The sequence below is a fragment of the Rhinichthys klamathensis genome, unplaced genomic scaffold (genome assembly GCF_029890125.1).
Source record: "Rhinichthys klamathensis goyatoka isolate OS25496 unplaced genomic scaffold, OSU_Roscu_1.1 h1tg000076l_1, whole genome shotgun sequence".
Classification (NCBI taxonomy): domain Eukaryota; kingdom Metazoa; phylum Chordata; class Actinopteri; order Cypriniformes; family Leuciscidae; genus Rhinichthys; species Rhinichthys klamathensis.
This window is the reverse complement of record NW_026606618.1, coordinates 3,523,506-3,542,856: the sequence shown is the minus strand read 5'-3', so window position 1 is coordinate 3,542,856 and position 19,351 is coordinate 3,523,506. Positions and strand designations below refer to the sequence as shown.

The window sequence follows — 19,351 nt, the reverse complement described above, 5'->3', positions numbered from 1 at the left end:
TGAGGCCTTTTATTTAAATTAAATGCCGGTACACACACAACTCTTTAGCTATTATCCCTCTGCGTGCTGAAGTTGGCAAGCTTTTTTGCATTTTTATATACGGATACATCGGTCTTAGCACCTAATTAGCTAGGAGAGCGCAGTGAGTACTTTGTATTGCCGACCCCTTGTCTAATGTATTAGTCTAATAAGGTTATGCCGACAGAGTTTGATTGTCCCTCCACTATACAAGGAAAGCTGCAACAGTTGACTGCAGGAAGTGGCCAACAAGCCATGCTTCATTTTTCCCCCCGGTTAAAGGGATAGTTCACCCAAAAATTAAAATTCTTTCATTAATTACTCACCCTCATGTTGTTCCAAACCTGTAAGATATTCGTTCATCTTCCGAACACAAATGAAGATCTTTTTGATGGATTCTGAGGGCTTTCTGTCCCTCCATAGACAGCTACACAACTAGCACTTTGACGCTTCACAAAGTTCATAAAGAGATCGTAAAATGAATCCATTTGAATTAAGCGGTTTTGTCTAAAATTTCCACACATCAGCTGTGGTAAACGGAAGCTCAAGCATGTTCGCTTGAAGCGTGAGAACCAATGAGGTTCATTTGCATGTTACGCAGCACATTTGAGCTTCGCAAGAACCAATGAGGTTCATTCTCCATGTGTTACGCAGCACGTTTGAGCTTCAGCAAGAACAAATGAGGTTCATTATTATGTTACGCAGCCCTTTTGAGCTTCAGCAAGAGGTTTGTTCTCACACGCCAAGCAGGTTGAGTCTGTTTATGTTAGCTGACCAATGTTTGTGTGAATAAAAGACTACATTGAATCTGTTAATCACAAAGCGAGGGTGTCTACAGAAAATTTGGACTAAACCACAATTCATATGGATAAGTTTTACGATATCTTTATGAATTTTTCGAAGCGTCGAATTGTCAGTTGCGAGGGACTGCATTCTGTCCCAATGGAGGGACAGAAATTGATCAGATTTCATCAAAAAGATCTTCATTTGTGTTCCAAAGATGTCTGAAAGTACTACGGGTTTGGAACAAGATGAGTGTGAGTAATTAATGACAGAATTGTCATTTTTGGGTGAACCAACCCTGTAATTAAGTGCATCATCGAGGTATTTCAAGAGCACTTTATTTTTGGATTTTTCAGTTTGAACTATTTATATTACACAATGGTATAGAATAGTCAATAAGTATACAAATTAGGATGCCTCTATACAGGTGTGTAACGAGGGTGAGCAAATAACAGAATTTTCATTTTTGGGGGAACTGTCCCTTTAAAAACGTTCAACATACTAAGATTCTAACACTCAATTCGTTAAAACCTTACAGTGTAACAGTCAATTAAAGCACTTTAAATTTAAAAAGGTTTTATAACTCTAGTTACATATTTTCAGTCACTTTCTGTTTTATTTTTAACGCGCGGAGAGACACTGAACGGTACAGCTGCAAAACCGGAAGTCATTCACACTCAGACTCACAGGCCTCGACTAAAGTTGAAGGGTCGCACAAACAGAGTAAATAAACCTTTATAACGTTCGGTTCCTGCTACAATAAAGCCGCCAAGAGCTTGCAAGTACATTTATGAGAAAATATATGTATGAAGTGTGACGTTTTGAAACCTAAAACAAGCAAGACTGATTTCCACAACAACATGTTTTCTAAACTCATTTAACTGCTAAAGCACATTCTTGAAATATTGAGTGTAAACAATCGAAATAAAATAAAAATAAAAAAACCCAAATGATTCTTGAGGGCAGTTAAGCAATAATACATTATAGTTTCAGTTACAAACGCTAGTCACGTAAAACACAGATGACTGGCGATAACGTTATATTATTTAAATAGAAATGAACCTGTATTACAAATAGGTAACGTGTCATTTTCACGAAACAACTCCCAACAACAATTTGACTTCAAACGATCAAACACTCCCAGCTTGGCTGTGGACAACACCGTTAGCATTCCTAGTGCTAACTCTTCTTTCATCCAAGTTGCTTCTTATTTATCAATATCTACATAATTATGACACGAAACGCCTCTTCGGATAGAGTTTTATCCCCTACTCAACTGTATTATCCCGAAATTAACTCCCGATAGCTTTTGAACGGCCAGTTATGTCAGATTCAACAGCAGTCATGCTAATCCAGTGCTGGCTAACAGCTAGGCTAAGCTAACAGCCTAAAACCTCATTGTTTCGAACGGTGACGAGCACTAGCCTGTTCCCGACATGCTCATCGAGATCACTTAGCTGACAGGACCAGTCTGCTTGTTTGTTTTGGGCATTAATGTTAGAAATGTACAACAGGCAAGAGTTATGATTGCCAGTACAAGTAAAACACTGGCAAAAACTTCCATATCATACAGTTCTAACATGAATATTGCTCAAATATGGCAACCAAACATCTTACTCATGTATAAAGTCGTATTAAATGCACTGATAGTTGCGTAAAAACAATTTGGTATACATGATAAGAGCATGTAAATCAGTGCAAGTAAACATAAGCAGTCATGCAGGTTTGCATACAGCTACACTGCTGTCGTCCGGGCCTCACTCAACACAATTTATATGGTTGGAGAAACAGAGCAAGGCAACAAACTCGGTGTCTAAAATCACTCCAGTGACCATGTAGTTAGCTATAGCGCGCACCACAAGAGCATTAACGTTACTTATATTCATAAAGTTTTCAAAAATGCATATTAATGGTCACATCAACCGAACTACTAACGACCGTTAACTGTGATCGTACCAGTGCGCGCAGAGCCGGTTGGGATTTTAAGACTTTTTGGCCGTTAAAACCACCAGCAAGGTAAGCTACACGCTAAAGAGCTAAGGCTAAATTAGCCGAGCAGACAACATATGATAAGCAATTCATATATTCAGCTATTTGTAAGATTTTAACTAAACCCCGAACGCAGCCAGAGGACGCGTTACCTCGATCCTGGAAAAATTACGAGCGGATGATCATTTTCGTCGTATTTCTTCGTTCTGATCTTGACTGATAAAAGGTCGCTTTCTCCCTCGGTTCGATTTGGGTTTTTCAAAATAAAATGGCGACTGTCACGGCACGCGCGCGCACCTAGTGCGGTGGTTATTGAGCTCGCGCACGACGCACGAGCTCGCGACTACGCAACATATTAAATGACGCGCACTGACACCCCTCAACATGCGCACAAATGGTGCAAAGTGATGGAGGCTTCGCGCACATGCAAACGCACACCTGTTGCTGTGGGAATGGATTGCCAATTAGAGTAGATTGGATCTCTGCTGGGTTTTTTTGTTGTTGTTGCAAGATTGTGGTTTCATTTTTTTTTTCTAAATAAGAATTGAATAGATCTGAAAACACTTTTTTAATGAAACATCCGTTTATGATTGTTCATGAAAAATATGCAAAAATTAAAGAAATATATATGTGTAATTTTTTTTTTATTTGTTGATTTGTAAATATAACTAATGCAAATTATATATATATAATTATTATATTTATATTTTTTGATCAAACAAATGCAGGCTTGATGATCATAAAAGACTTCTTTCAAAAACACAGAAATAGTAATGTTTCCAAACTTTTGACACACACACACACACAAGTAGAGATCAATATAAACACTTTATTATTTTCAGAAACATTGTCAATCTTCGTTACTTGAAATTTGAAGGAATATTAGCTGTGGGTATACCATTGTTCTACTAGCATGTTTTACAAAATAACCAAGGTGTACTTCAAAATCAAAATTAGAGAACAATAACCATTGAAGCACAAAAGAAAACATTAAAACTAAAATATGAGGCTTACAGCAGTCAAAATTTAGTAGGAAGTGTACAGGCCCTTGCTTTGAATGACCCGAGCGCATCTGCGGCCACAGGACATCACTAGATTCTCACACTGCTCTGGTGTGATCTTGGGCCACTCTTCTTCCAGTCTCTTCCACAGTTCGGTAACTATAGTTAAGGTTTCTTAGCCACAACTTTGTCGCCAGGAATTTTCCATAGATTTTCAATCAGGTTCAGATCAGGACTCTGGGCTGGCCATTTCATTATTTAAATCTTCTCCACTTCAAGGAACTGCTTTACACGTTTTGCAGTGTGACGGGGCATTGTCTTGCATGAAAATTGGGGGCTGATTGGTAGATGCTTGCAGGGAAGGAACCGCATGTTGCCGAAGGAGGTTCTGATAAACATTTGCATTCATGTAGCTGTATAGGCCCAACTCCTGCTGCAGAAAACATCCCCCAACCATGACACTTCCTCCTCCACCTTTGACTGACTTCTTTACGCACTTTGGGTTCAATCTTTCCCCAGTTTGACGCCGTCCCATCGGACCCAAATAAATTAAACCTACTTTCATTACTTAAGTGAATTTTCGACCAGTTCTCCTCTGTCCACACAACATGCTCCTCCACAAAGGTGAGCCTTTTCATTCTTTCTGCTGATGAGAGGCTTGGTCACTGCAGAGTGAGCTTTCAGTCCGAATCACTGTATGCCGAGACAGATCCTTACTGTGTTCAGCTCTGAACTGGCGAGCAATTCCAGCTTGCAGTGTAGAACCGATTCCCCATTGAAGGTCTCCGCATCGCCCTGTCCTCTCGTGCATTTGTCTTACGTGGACGACCAGCCGTTTTGGGGGACTTGAATGAATAAGTGAGTGTCTTTGTAAAGCTTCAATATTTTAGAAATCACAGATTTAGAACGGACAATTTCTGTTGCAATAGCAGGGTCATCCCTTTGGCCTTGATCTGGACAACCTGGTGTCGTAGGGTTTCAGGCACCAGAGCGGCTTGCCATCTTGCAAAGTCAGTTAAAATTGGATAGTTTGCTGCCAGTTAAATAGGGTTTGACAGATAATTAAGGAAATTAGCACCAGGTTCCACATTATCACCAATAACTTGAATCTGAATGAGTTCTCTAATTTTGACCATTTATTTTTTAATTGTCTCGTTTAGGTTTCATATACTGTACTTCAAAATATATTTCACTTATGAAATATGCAACAAAAAAAACAGCCCTTCTGCTCCTGTTAGGATAACTTTAAATAGCACTAAGCAGTGACCTTGAACTTTAGGAAATTGTATGTTGTTCTTTAATTTTGATCTCTACTATATATATATATATTAGGGCTGTCAAACGATTAATCGCATCCAAAATAAAAGTTTGTGTTTACATAATATATGTGTGTACTGTATAATTATTTTTAATACATAAATACCCACACATGCATGTGTATTTAAGAAACATTTGCATGTATATACTGTATATAGACTGAATGTAGCCTATATATAATGTATATTTTATATAAACATTTTATATATAAATAACATTTTCTTAAATGTATACATGTGTGCATTTATATACATAATAATAATACACAGTACTACACACACATATATTATGTAAACACAAACTTTTATTTTGGATGCGATTAATCGTTTGACAGCCCTATATATATATATATATATATATACACACACACCCAAACATATATATATATAAAATGTAGTGTATGCAATATATGTGTGTGTATGTATGCATGCGTGTGTGTGTGTATAATTATATGGTGTGATTTGTAAATGTAACATAATTAAACAAAAAAAATATTACAAAAGAAAACTTTACAGTTCTAATTAGTTCTCATGGGCTATTTTAAGGACCCAAATAATGCGATCAATATCGGTTTTGATAATCTCATGCAGCTGGTTAGCAATGTGAGCATGGATCAATGTTAACAAAACACCCAGAAACATCATATTCATTCGTAAAACTTTTAATATGTACAGGCCACATTGTAAATCTGAAAATCTCAATTTAAAGAGACTTGGCTGTGGATTACAGTGTCACAAAATATTAAACAAAATTATACAACCATATAAACATTTTCAAACAGTTGAATGCATTGAAAATGAGAGAGGACACACCATAAACAAACAAGTAATTGATTGCAAGACCAGAAAATGGAAAACACAACCGAGAATGCCAAATAAATACTGTACAAGTCCTGCAACGTACAAACCCTGCCTGCAGGCCAGCAAGTTCTCAAGCACATTTAGATAATCATCGTGTTGAAGAAAACAGCAACAATAAAAAAATCAAACAGTGTAGTGTGTAACATAGCTAATGCAGGACATGGTTAGTGCAGTGGGATTTTTTTGATAGACACAGAAGCTCCTCCAATCCCCCAAACTGCACTTTGGCCCAAATCCTGGTCAGACAAATAGCCTTATCGAGGGGGAAAACAACAGGTGCTACATTAATGGCATTGTGGTTTTATCTTCCAAATGGATCAAAACACAATGCTTGAGTGTCGTGGTCCACAATAAACCATCATAAAAACATTGGAAGATGACATACAGTAGCAATACTGAGCTGGTTGTGATCACCTGTTCAATTCGGTCCACCTTTGGGTTGACTGAAGCCCTTAGAATAATTAGTCAGAAAACCAGTCCATATGTGAGCCCTGAGCTGCTGTACTTGTACCTCAGCAAGTCAATGAAATCCATCAGAAAAGTTCCTGGAAGCTTATGGAATGTGTGTTATTGCCTGAAGAGCTTTGTAGATTATGTTGAAGTTGCTGTAAATGTTTTAAACATAATGGGAATACAAAAGGAGGAGATTTCCTTTCATGGGGATACTTATCAAGAAATGTTCATATAAGATTAGATAAAACAGCTCTTTTCGCTGTCGGGACACCACAATTGAAAGCAAGACCTGACTTTTATAATTACATTATTTGGCATTCATCAAAGGGAATCCAAAACCTTGAGCGTGAACAATTACCTGAGGTCTTTCACACAGAACCAGAGTAAACTACCTCCAAATCACACACACATCTTACAAAACGCCAGGCTATCGCCATATTTCGATACACGTTGTTGGTACAATTCTCTCTGTTAAGACTTATTTTACAAAAATAAATACTCTTTTCGTTTCTTTGTAAAAAGACGTGTAGCCAAATACATTTCAACGTAAAAAAGGGTAAACATTCTCCCACGCTCCATGGCCGTCTTAAACGTCTCGTTTTCTCACTATACACAGCACCAGTTCAAACAGTGTTTCAATGCTTTAGAAATTGATGAGGCAGCTGAACTTTATACTTCTGGAAACAAAAACAGATATTTAGAATAACAGTAAAAACCAGCCAAATAACAGGAGGTGACATTACTGGTTCAGTACGGATTCATTTTTTTTCAAACATTTTGAATAATGGGACTAATATTGGGCAGGTTTTTTGATTAAATATTAGCTTCCCATTACACAACACATTTTGTTCTTACCCACAATGTAATACAAATGCAGCTGAAATTTTGAAAAATGGCTGAGCTCGTGCACAAATGTCTGTACGGCCACAAATATCTAAACATGTTTCAAAACAGATGCATATTAAGACCCTAAAGAACAGCAAATCTCCCTAAATGCTTAGTGAAATAAATGGTTCTCTTTCATCAGTAATAAATATGTAATTTAATAACAGTATAGAAAAAAAAGAAAAAAGAAAAATCAAGCACCAACATAAAAAAAAAGAAGGAATAAATTAAGGGAAAATGTGTTGTCACGTGCCCCATATAAATGATGGCTTCAAACAGTCAGTCTCCGGATGTCCACTAGGTGGCAACAGAGGACCAAATATAGTTAAACTACCCCGCACACTACTTAGCTTGTAATACAAAATATGCCAATATGAATACAAATGCTGACAAAAATATTTTTTTTCTTTCATTTCTCTTAAAACATGAGAACATTTTGATTGAGAGGTCGGGTAGTTCAAGCGATCAACCGTGGTAATTTTTTTCTTTAGGCAGTAATGCAAATTTTCTTTGCTAGGAAAAGTCGGTTGCAATCACAAAATGAGAAGACAAAAAAAAAAAAGCACCTTTACGAAATCAGTTCATCACTCAATTGCTGCCTTGTTTAAGGCGTACATCATTGAAGTGAAGTGTTTTTAGTTGTGGGAAGCAGCCTGCTAGTCTTTGCTTTCAGCTTTGAAAACCTGATTTTGATGCAAGCGTTGAGAACCAAAAGCCTTAAAAAGTGATGTTTTCTGTCTTATTTCCTTTCAGTCACATTGATCCTTTGGATGGATATTAGCAAAACTAGGAAACCATGTTGGGCAAAGCGCTTTTTCAGATCATTCTAAAGCTTTGGGTTGGTTGGTAGCCAATACAATGTTTATGACCAAATGTGTTGAACCAAACACACTTTAAAACCCTGTCACCTTTAACATGCACTCAGCATCCCATCACTAGTACTACACAAAGAAGGGGTTGTGTCTGCTCAATTTGAGAATCTTGCCCAGTCGCTGCTTAGCTGTAGCCATGCCTTTCTTAGGACGTTTACCTACAAGAAAGAGAAAAGAGAAAAATAATTAATAAATTATATTATATATATATATATATATATATATATATATATATATATATATAAATAAAATAAATAAAAAACAAACAAAATGCATTTATTTTATTTAAATGGATAGTTCACTTTAAAATAAATTTTTGGTATGTTTTAGCTTACCTCAAGGGCATCCAAGATGTAGGTGTCTTTGTTTCCGCAGTAGTTTCAATTTTGATATTTTTAGGTCAAACCGTTCTTGTCTGTCAGTCATATAATGCAGGTCTATGGTCACTTCCTCAAAGAGCATGCACAGAGAAGTCCAAATTAAACATGATTTAATGACTCGTAAATGTAAGTACACATTGATGGCCTAAGACACGAAACGAGCGGTTTGTGTGAGAAAACGAACAGCATTGATATCGTTTTTACCTCTTGTAAACACAGCCACGTCCAAGTGATCTGAGGGCACGGGCGCTTCGGTCAGTGCGTTACAAGAGGTAAAAACGATATAAATACTGTTCGTTTTCTCATACAAACCGCTCGTTTCGTGTCTTAGGCCATCAATGTGTACTTACATTTACGAGTCATTAAATCATGTTTAATTTGGACTTCTCTGTGCATGCTCTTTGAGGTGGTGACCATAGACCTGCATTATATGACTGACAGACCAGAACGGTTTGACCTAAAAATATCAAAATTGAAACTACTGCGGAAACAAAGACACCTACATCTTGGATGCCCTTGAGGTAAGCTAAAACATATCAAAAATTTATTTCAAAGTGAACTATCCCTTTAAAACAAAAAACAGATAAATTAAAAACAAATAAATAAAACAAAACAATAAATATTATATTATAATCTTTATTTCTAGTCAACCCAGTATTATAAAACAAATGTTATTTAAGCTGACTGTAATCATTGCACACATTACAGTCTTCTGTAATAAAGCAAGGCAGCCCTGAGACAAATAGAAAAACTACTTTGTACATAAATAAAATAAAATAACTTTTGCAAATATAAAACTGGTAAATAAAATACAAATAAACAAACAATACGACAAATACAACAGAAAAAAATATACAAATTAAATAAAGTTTTTCAGGTACAGTAGCCTAGTTTTGTCTTAAGAAATACTACAGAAATTGAATAATCAAATGTAAAAATAAAACACTGTATAGTCTTCACTGTCAGAATAATATAAATTGATTCATAATAAGATAAAAAAGCGATTCAGTCAAAAGCAGTGAGTGATTTTCAGATTATTATTTTTTGATTAACATCATTGAAACAGATGGGTACAGTTTATTAGGCTGCTGTCCATTTAAGAACAAATGCATGGATCTAATATACTGTTACACATCCGATTTGCTCCCAACTGTTTACGTTCACGTAGGACATAACAGACTGTTTTTGTGAATACTCCACACGAGGTGCATTTTGACATAATTGCATGTGTATTTTGACCATTCAAGCGCATTCAAGCTGTGAAAGAGAACTGCATTCAGGATCGCATGCATCTGAGGCGGCATCTGTGCTCGAGCTTCAGGCAGCTGTGTGTCTGTCAGCACGAGCACCGCCTTGAGTCCTTTTTCGTGGCTTATTGTGATTAATAACACTCTGACGTGTCAATAACTTTGTAGTACAGCAAAGTTTGTACATTGTACAAGTGTAAAAATGTAACACTTTAGAATATCAATTTAATAAATTTGAGAATCGGCAGAAGATAGAATCGCGATTCATATGTGAATACATTTTTTCCCCACCCCTACTAACTAACTAACTAAATAAATGCATACAAAAGCGGAAGTAAAACGACTTACTAATATGTTTAATGTGCAGAGAAAATGGTAATGGCGTACCTTTGGTGGCCTGATTGCTGATTGGTGGAGGATTTGAGGCAGGCCTCTTGGACGGGTGCAGGGGTGGCGACAGGGATGCCTCACAGTATTGGTAGCCCAACGTAAGGCTTTCCCCATGGGCTGGGGAGTGTGTGCGACTGCTCCACGCCTCACTGCTGCTGTTGCTGCCACTGCCCTGGCTGTCCATGAAATTCTTGTGTTCCTGGATCCTATGCATGAGTTTGGCCTGATATCCTCCTTCTGAATGCTCACGCTCCCGAAATCCCTCCTAAAAAAAAAAGAAAGAAAAAAGATTGAAACAGTGGCCACATTTATGTGCCCTCTATTTTGAATAAATGCATAAATTAGTATCAAATAAAATATAAATTATTTGTTTGTTTGTTCATTTCTCAAATTAAAACAAACTTTAATTTATGCAAAGTCATTATAAGCCACAAGCCAAACCAATTAGCTACCAGTTAAATCACAACATAACAAACTTTGATTTGAAGCAAAAACGTATTTGCAAATTGGACAAAAATACAAAAGGCACAAGAACTAACGGCTTTAGTGAAGGAAAAACTACAATCCCATGTAGCCCTGCGAATGACAATCAGAATAAAACTATGGTGAAATATTACACTATCCATTTTATGTTGTTGATTACACCTATAGAAACACTATTTTAAGTTAACTGCAAAATATATATTGTTGATTGGTGGAACTCTCTGATTGCTGGAATTTTATACAACATCTTGGGTAATGTAGTTTTTACCACGAATTCCGCTTTAAACACGATTATTTTAAAAATAAGGTTAAATGATGCAAACAGATGGCTTAAACAAAGGCATATACCATTGATTAACAACCCCAGAGTTCATAATAGGTCTGTTTTTAAAGGTTTAATTACAGTTTTTACTTCTGGAACATGACTGATACACTCTAAACAGTATGCCAGATTAAGATTGGGTTTACAGACGTATGCAAATATTGAATAAAACTCATTAAGAAGTTACCTGTGAAGAATTGCTGTCTGAATCCTGGTTCTCCTCTCCTGACGCAATCTCCTTCTTACCTGAGAATTGAAAAAGAACATGCAATATTCATCAAAATAATACGTTTACGTTATAGGGGGAAAAAAGAAGCTGTTTAGCGATAAAAAACTCTCATGAAGTCTTACTGTAGTCAGGGGAGTGATGGTTGCTTCGGGACCACCAGGATTCCTGTGAACTGCTGGGATCTTCTGATTGGTGAGAATACAACAGCCCTGCCATAGACAGCATTCCCTGGATAGCATCCTCTTCTTTGCTTGGCGAGGTAGCAGACTCACTGCAAATGTGATTTGAGATTAGTTTTACACACGCACAACCCTAAAATCTTCCCCAGCATTTTGTTGTCTTGTGACAATGTCAGGCATCTAAAAAATCTATCAGCTCTCACCCTTTAAGACATTTCTCAAAATGGTCAAGTCTTTGCCTGGACTCCTTGAAGTAGCCGGAGCAACTTTTGGCCTCATTTTGATCGTCTCCACTCCTCCTAATCTTTTCATCCTCCTCTTCCTCTGAAGAGCTTTCAGATTCCTCCTCAGAGCAGTTCTTTTTCTGCATGGATAAGAAGAGCAGATTAAACCTAAACTAGGACTTTATGCTCTTCCTGTGCATGAAGGGAAATGGCAACATACCCGTGTAGTGAACTCCGCTTCTGATTCAGAGTCTGATGAGATGTCTGAATGTACTGTTTCTCTGTTCCTGAGATCTGAATTCTCTTGTTTACTAAGATCTGTGGAAGACATAGCTCCTTATTACTGGCAGGGACAAAAATATCAGTGAGATTTCATGCACTAGCTGAGAGAATAAGTAATACAAACTGTTTTAACATGGGTGATGCTTGTGATTAGAGCTAGCCTTATTATCGTTAACTAAATCTAACACTTTTAAAAACATTTCTGTCAATTGAAATAAAGCTGAAATAAAAAAAAGTGGCAATAAACTGAAATAAATTTAAGTTGATGCATTAAAACTAAAAAAAAAAAAAATTTAACTTAAAAAGCACATAAAAAAATAACTAAAAATTAAAATAAAAAAAACATTAAAACAGATAATACAACAAATATATTATTATAAAATGTATATTAATTTATTAAATAAAAGCTAATTCAAATAACACTAAAATAACACTAATTAGAGCACACAAAATCGCTTGGAGAAAAAAATGATGTACATAATATTAACTAAAAAAAATATTTGAAAACTTTATTCACAAGAATTGTGAATAAAATTGCAGGGTTGAATTTGACACTTTTGAGGGTACCTGTAAAGGATGTCACTTCTCTGGCTACATGATGATGCTTATCCTCATTCATTCGAATATCCACTTCCTGTTCCTCCTCTTTAGGTACTGGTTTAACCTTGAGTAAATCCCTCTTCACATCTCTAAGGTCCTCCTCTTCCTTTATCCCTGGTCTCTTTTCACCAACATGCAGCCTGTTATCTCTGTGTGGACAATCGGAGGGGTAAAAAGGACTTGAAAGTGTTCCCAATATTTTATGACCAAAAAAAGCCGAAATAGGACAAGAAAAACATTGCAACTGCAAGTAAAGTGCTAAAATGACTATTACCTTACATAATCCTTTTAAATTTAACAACATCATGAAGGCCAGTATGAGTCATTTGTATTTGGTCATTTTAAGTGCTACAATTATTGCAATTACTAATGTGTGATAATCGTTATAGGTTAATGTGGTATACCTGACTATACGTCCATTGCACAGTACCAGTCGCAAGTCAGTGTCCAAACTCCGCTCTGCCATTGCAGCTGAGGCCGTAGAGACCTTGTTGAACTTGCCGTTGACCTTCTGGTTAAAGGTGGCATCCTGAAAGACGATTGTTCAGGAAAATTATTCCCTATAGATAGATTAGCCTGAATGGCATTTATGGTATTAATAAATCCCAATTACCTCCTCATAAGGACCCATCTCAAGTCTTTTTAAAACTTCTTGTGTGTGCTGTTCGAAGATGTCAAGGTTGGAAGGAACTTTAAGGTTGTGAGAATGATGATGGTGATGATGATGATGGTGGTGGTCACGAAGGCGTCTGGCGTTCATGCGCGCGTGAGACCCTCTCTCGTGTGCCGACCGCGTGGAAGGACACACAGAGCTTCCTTGAAATTTCATTGGCTTGCTTCCACAATTCCCATTCTGATACTCCTAGAGTGTTTAAAACAGCATTGTGAGATCAACTACAACGACTCAAGTTTAAACAACTCAAACTGAAGAACACTAGACGGCACAAACTGATTCGTAATAAGACCATTTTACACTTTACATTTTAGGTTTACTTAAAATGCACATATGTAGATCAGGAGAATCGAAATCCAACCCAAACCCCCCTAAGCAAGCTCAGTTTTCAGACCTCTGTATTTCTAAAAGCCTGTGTATGGCCATGGTTTCAAGCCGTCTGGCTTACCTCAAGGTACTGGATTTCCTTAGTGAGCATTTTAATGAGATGGTTGGGTCTGATATGGTCAGGGACCTCGCTGGCTGGCTCTGTGACCTGGGCAAATGGGCACACATGGTAGACAATAAGGGGTTTGTGTCACAGAACAAACCTCAGGTTCTTACCCAGTACCACTGACACCAGATATCGACCTTTTTGGGATGCCCCTTGCCCTCATTATTTCAGCAGGGATTACAATGTACAATGGTTTGATTGCAGGTGGCTTTAGAGTTAAGTTGTTTTAAGGGTGATTTCACACTAGCAGTTTTGGTGCGCACCCGGGTTCAATTGACATCAGATTTTGGTTGGTTTAAAAGATGTAAACGCTGTTTCCCGAACTCGGGTGCGCACCTGCGAACAGTACCCAGAGTCCGCATAAAAAGGATAGTCTGGGGTACGGTTCGCTGCTGATATGACGGAATTGATATCATGATGCAGTTTCTTGTGTGGTAAGACAATTTCCTTCACCTCTCTCTTTAGCCAGTTCCTCAGTGCAGTTATCAAAGCTTTCACTCCCTTGATCAGGTATTCTGGAGGCAGGCAGTTATCTTCTCGTGATTCTGACGACAGACAATAAACAGACGATTAGGATGGACACCAGGGAACGGAGTGGCAGCACGCCAATGATTTAAGTGCCCTGTATTGACATGCTGAGTGATTTTAAGACGACGTACCTTTGAGAGTCTCCAGCAGATTCTTTGCTACATACCAGCAAATGGCCTCAAAATAAGGGAACTTAAAGAGGTCTGGAGTCTTCAGACGCCGCTCCATCTCATAGCACCTAATATGAGGACATAAGTAGTTACAATTGAGCCACAACAAGTACACAACTCAGAAACCAATATGCTGATATGAAAAACACAATAATATTAGACAATGTAATCAATGTAACAAAGAAAATGTATATCTGCAAAACGCATTGGTCAACTTTTAAGAGACACCAAGACTAACAGAAGCAACAGCACTCCGATTCTGATTTCTGAAGAGTGAAAGCACTCGCTCACCTGAGCTGCATGCCTATGTTGAGGTTGTGGAGGAAGTTCCCACCGAAAGCCATGCAATCCTGAGAGGTGAGAACTGCATGGATCCATCCTGCAAGAGAGGTCAAGAGTGTGTCAACAGCTGACCGACAGATGCAGACACACTCAGACATCTGGTCTGAACTGCAGCTGTCCCTTTCTAGCCAACAGTAAGACATTCATATCCGGTGTGCGGCAAAGCTGGACCGAGAGACCAATTTCACAAAATCCACTGATATGTCACTCCAAGTTCAAACTTTACCAACATGCTCCTACAACAAACAGTGTAAATGCAGTAAATTTACAGGACTTTAATGGCAAGCAAAAGTTCACATACATTTGGTGGGTGGGCCATGATTATACGGCTAACTGAGATCTTCTGAGGTGAATCAAACCCCCAGTGTTTCAAAACCACTGCAGACTGCAGAGAGCCCACCAAACAACCAGTCTGTCAACTACATCCACGACTTCCTGTCTACGCTTCAACATACAGGCCACATGCGAAGTGTGGGAAAGCATAAATATACATCAGATTCAGAGGCAGAGCCCTGACAATGAGCAACTTTCATATCGTAGCTTTTGAAGGACTTTTGAAGTCTGTCTCACAGCAGGGGGATGTGAAAGTTTTAAACCGGTCTGCTAGTGCCATCAACACAGCTGGGAACCAGATTCATTTAAGAGACCACGTATCCTCATGACCTGCTCATTTTGAGTGTGAGGTTTCATGAAATGTTCAGATTTATGATGCCACCCATTTATACCCCATCATTTGACTTCATATATAATACGAAGTCATGATGACGATACACTAGATGTTTGTATTGTAACTCAAAAAAGGCTGTGGAGCTTCACTAATGAACAATATACTGGATAAGATGTAGCTAAGATTCATGTGGCTCTCTGGGTGGTACGAGTGGCTGCTCATTCCTGCTACGTCTGAACCTGAAACGAAAAACACAAATCAGCCCTGGCCTTCCTGTGGAACCACCATTAAAAGACAGCTGCTCCACAGTAAGTGGAATACCAGTTCCAACATTCGTGTGTCCCTAATAAACCCTGAATAACCCTAAAATGAAATGAATAAGACTTCATTTTTCTCCTTCAATGTGAAAGGTATAGTTTTTGCACCATCAGAAAGTAAAATCATTTTTTGAGGACACAGTGGATGAATTTCATTTATGAAGGAAATGTGCCGAAGAAATTAGGTAAAGTCTTATATGTTTGTGCAAATCATTTTACGCCGGACAGTTCAATGCTGGATTTGCACAAAAGTTGATTATCAAAGATGGGTTGATGCCAACATGCTACTACAGTTTCCACACGAGCACCTGTACAACAATTTATAGATGATCATGGCGGAAGATGCTAATCGATAAGTTGAATAAAGCTAACTCCACAACAACTACATCACATAAACAACTAACCATTTAAAAACGTTGTAACTTCTTCCGGAGTCTCTTCATCTGTGTCCGACTCCGGTTCAAACATATAAGGCTGAACACTGCTCCTGACAATTTAGCTGCGTGAGATTCCCCAGTTTTGTTTGTTGCAGAGTATCTGAAGCATGATATGTAAAGGCTCTGCCCTCTTCTGGAAAAGGGGTGGGGAGCATCACCTTTTTTGGATTTAAAGGAATAGTTCACTTTAATATGAAAATTTACTCGCCCTCAAGCCATCCTAGGTGTATATGACTTTCTTCTTTCAGACGAATACAATCGGAGTTATATTAATAAATGTTCCAAGCTTTATAATGGCAGTGGATTGCAACCATCGATATGAAGCTCAAAAAAGTCCATCCATCCATCATAAACAAACTCCACATGGCTCCGGGGGGTTAATAAAGGCCTTCTGAAGCAAAGCGATGAGTTTGTGGAAGAAAATTATTCATATTTAACACGTTACAAAGTAAAATTCTAGCTTCCGGCCAAACGCAGTCTACTTGCGGCTAACGCGCAACTTATGACGTCGGAAGTAGCGTAGTGCGTCATAGCGTAGAGTAAATATCAGCAGTATGTCGCTTTACTCGCACGAGTTGCGCTTTACACTTAAGTCAAATCCGTATGTTCGTTTGGCCCGGAAGGTAGTTATTTTACTTAATAAAGTTTGAAATATGAATATTTTTCTTACACAAACTCCTCGCTTTGCGGAGCCGGACCCCCCCGGAGTTTGGAGTTTGTTTATGATGGATGGATGCACTTTGAGCTTCAATCTGTTGGTTGCAATTCACTGCCATTATAAAGCTCGGAAGCGTCAATATAACTCCAATTGTATTCATCTGAAAGAAGAAAGTCATATACACCTAGGATGGCTTGAGGGTGAGTAAATCAGTGTAATTTTCATTTTAAAGTGAACTACTCCTTTAAAAGGTACACACACGAAAATGGCGTGCTTTTGCTCACAGCCAAATAGGGGCAAATTGGACATGCAAGAATGAAGTATTTTGAGCTGAAACTTCACAGACACATTCTGGGAGCACCAGAGACTTATATTTACATCTTGTAAAAAGGGGCATAATAGGTCCCCTTTAAAGTACCTTAGGATGACCTAATTATAATAACAAATAAAATAAAATACATACACCTCAAAGTTACTATAGTATAATTTAATTTATTGTGCAACCTCAGCAAAAAAAGCTAATTAATTTCAATTATTCTATTTTATTTTATTTGAATAGCATCATAATAAATAAAATAAAATAGAATAAAAAATAAAACTGATGTGCCCAAAAAGAAGAAATAATGCTAACCCGTTGGAATCAGAAGTGTTGTTCCCTGCCGCACGACACACTTGTAGCACTTGTCCACTTTCTCCCCAAAGAACACTTCGCTCTGGTTCGGGGATGAGCTCCACTCCTCGTATAGTGCAAGGTTGGCCGGGGTCGGCTTTATCAAGTAAAAGATCTTCTCCCCCTACAGGTAAGGCAATTAATAAGTCATTGATCATTACTCATTTTGGTTAGTGTTTTTGAAAAATCTTTAAAAAGTTGGTGGTCTGTAAGATTTTTAGTTTTTGAAAGAGGTCTCATGCGCACCAAGGCTGCATTTATTTAATTCAAAATAAGTAATATTGTGACATTATTACAATTTAAAATAACTTTTTTCCCACCCTGTATAGATCAACTGTTTTCTATTTTAATACAGTTTAATTGTAATTAAATGTAATTAATTCCTGTGATGGCAAATCTGAATTTTCAGCATCATTACTCCAGTCTTCATTGTTACATGATCCTTCAGAAATCATTTCTAATGTTCTGATTTACTGTTCAAGAAGCATTCATTTGGTGGAACCCGTGATACATTTTTTTCAGGAATATCTAATGAATAGAAAGATCAAAGGTTTGTGATGCAAACTTACCCACAGGACGTGGTACCACACAGATGTGCCTCCAAAATCAATATGGAAGTCGGTATAGCTTTCCCTCACACCCATTAAACAGTACTTCTGCACAAACGGCTTGGGAAAGTAAGAGTCATCAGGCCAGTAGTTCTCCACCCAAGACATCTTCTGAGCGATATCGGGGACCACCACCAGCTCTGACATCCTGAGTGCAAGACATTCAAGTTGTCATCAAAATGTAAGTTTTTTTTTCCTGCACTCAAAAAAGGCACCTTTGTGTTATCTGTCAGTAATTGCAAATTAGTCGCTCTCAAACAATACTAACTTGGTGTCTGAAAACTCCAGACTGATGACGTTCAGGACTTTCGGCCGCTGAGGGCTGTAGTAATACTTCACAAAGGTGCTCAGTTTCATCTTACTGTCCGCTTGCCTGGCCACATCGATGACATCAATCACTTTGTCACCTCCTATAAGCAAAGGGAGCAAACTGAGTGATGTGCATGAGTGGGCATCAAAGGAACAGAATACTACAACAAATATCATTACCCAAACAAACTCAACAGGGATAAATTGCAATAATCAACATGGCCATAAATCATATTTTAAATGCCCATCATGTCAAATGACTAGACTCTTGGTACTAAAAAGTTTCCCATTGTCCTCAAATAAGGCCAACTCTCCACCGAAACTACAATGAAAGATCTTATTTGATGTTTCTTAACAAGAAATCAGCTGATGTTTATAACTGTGAGAAAGACAACTAGCAGGCAGAACATCAAACCCCACCAGAAAGCTGCTGGGAAAAACCTCAAACACCGAGCAGGACAGCTGGTGCTTGTGTACACAAACGGCACCCTAGTGTACCAAGCCAGAAAGAAACTCATCCTACAAAGTAGACCATAAAGAGATCCTTTACTGCTGTTCTGGGATCATGACTTGCAACACTGCTAATAAAAATGTCTATCGGATCCTTTATGGTTCCAAATCCACAAATACGGGTTTGATTTAAAAAAAAATCCAGGCACTTCAAGCTCCAAGACTGTAATATGTGTTTATATGTGCATAAATTATAACATTTATGCCATTAAGTACTCCTTTTAACCAGTAACAACAAACATTTTTATAGTTATGGAGACATAAAATGTACCCAAAACAGTGTGGGACAAAAGCGGCTTTCACAAAAGCAGGCGTAGAGTGCAGTTCTTCATTACAAGCAAATGGCAATGGGGAAAAACCCACAATGTTCGATTTTGCTGGCTAGGGAGCCATGCAAGCAAGCTGCCCACTGAAGTAACTGAATTAGCTGGGCAGCTATCCTGTCAAAAGTGCAT

General features: G+C 37.9%; 2 protein-coding genes across 11 annotated transcripts in view; both read right to left on the bottom strand.

The window, feature by feature from the left end:
- cnot1 (CCR4-NOT transcription complex, subunit 1) overlaps nt 1-3,101 on the bottom strand; it is a 31,292-nt gene extending 28,191 nt beyond the window's left edge. For all 10 annotated transcript variants that reach the window (XM_056250947.1, XM_056250953.1, XM_056250949.1 and 7 more), the window contains exon 1: nt 2,943-3,101. The gene's annotated coding sequence lies outside the window, so the exon portion shown is untranslated. The remainder of the gene's footprint in view (nt 1-2,942) is intronic.
- A 4,107-nt stretch (nt 3,102-7,208) lies between these two features.
- kdm7ab (lysine (K)-specific demethylase 7Ab) overlaps nt 7,209-19,351 on the bottom strand; it is a 29,345-nt gene continuing 17,202 nt past the window's right edge. The window contains exons 5-20 of the mRNA XM_056250968.1: nt 18,346-18,487; nt 18,039-18,225; nt 17,431-17,593; nt 14,670-14,757; nt 14,340-14,446; nt 14,134-14,225; nt 13,636-13,722; nt 13,128-13,376; nt 12,919-13,043; nt 12,482-12,663; nt 11,853-11,950; nt 11,612-11,772; nt 11,352-11,500; nt 11,188-11,246; nt 10,193-10,460; nt 7,209-8,336 (exon numbers count right to left, since the gene is read on the bottom strand). Coding sequence (XP_056106943.1) covers nt 8,248-8,336; nt 10,193-10,460; nt 11,188-11,246; nt 11,352-11,500; nt 11,612-11,772; nt 11,853-11,950; nt 12,482-12,663; nt 12,919-13,043; nt 13,128-13,376; nt 13,636-13,722; nt 14,134-14,225; nt 14,340-14,446; nt 14,670-14,757; nt 17,431-17,593; nt 18,039-18,225; nt 18,346-18,487 — 2,246 coding nt within the window. The 3' untranslated portion in view covers nt 7,209-8,247. The remainder of the gene's footprint in view (nt 8,337-10,192; nt 10,461-11,187; nt 11,247-11,351; nt 11,501-11,611; nt 11,773-11,852; nt 11,951-12,481; nt 12,664-12,918; nt 13,044-13,127; nt 13,377-13,635; nt 13,723-14,133; nt 14,226-14,339; nt 14,447-14,669; nt 14,758-17,430; nt 17,594-18,038; nt 18,226-18,345; nt 18,488-19,351) is intronic.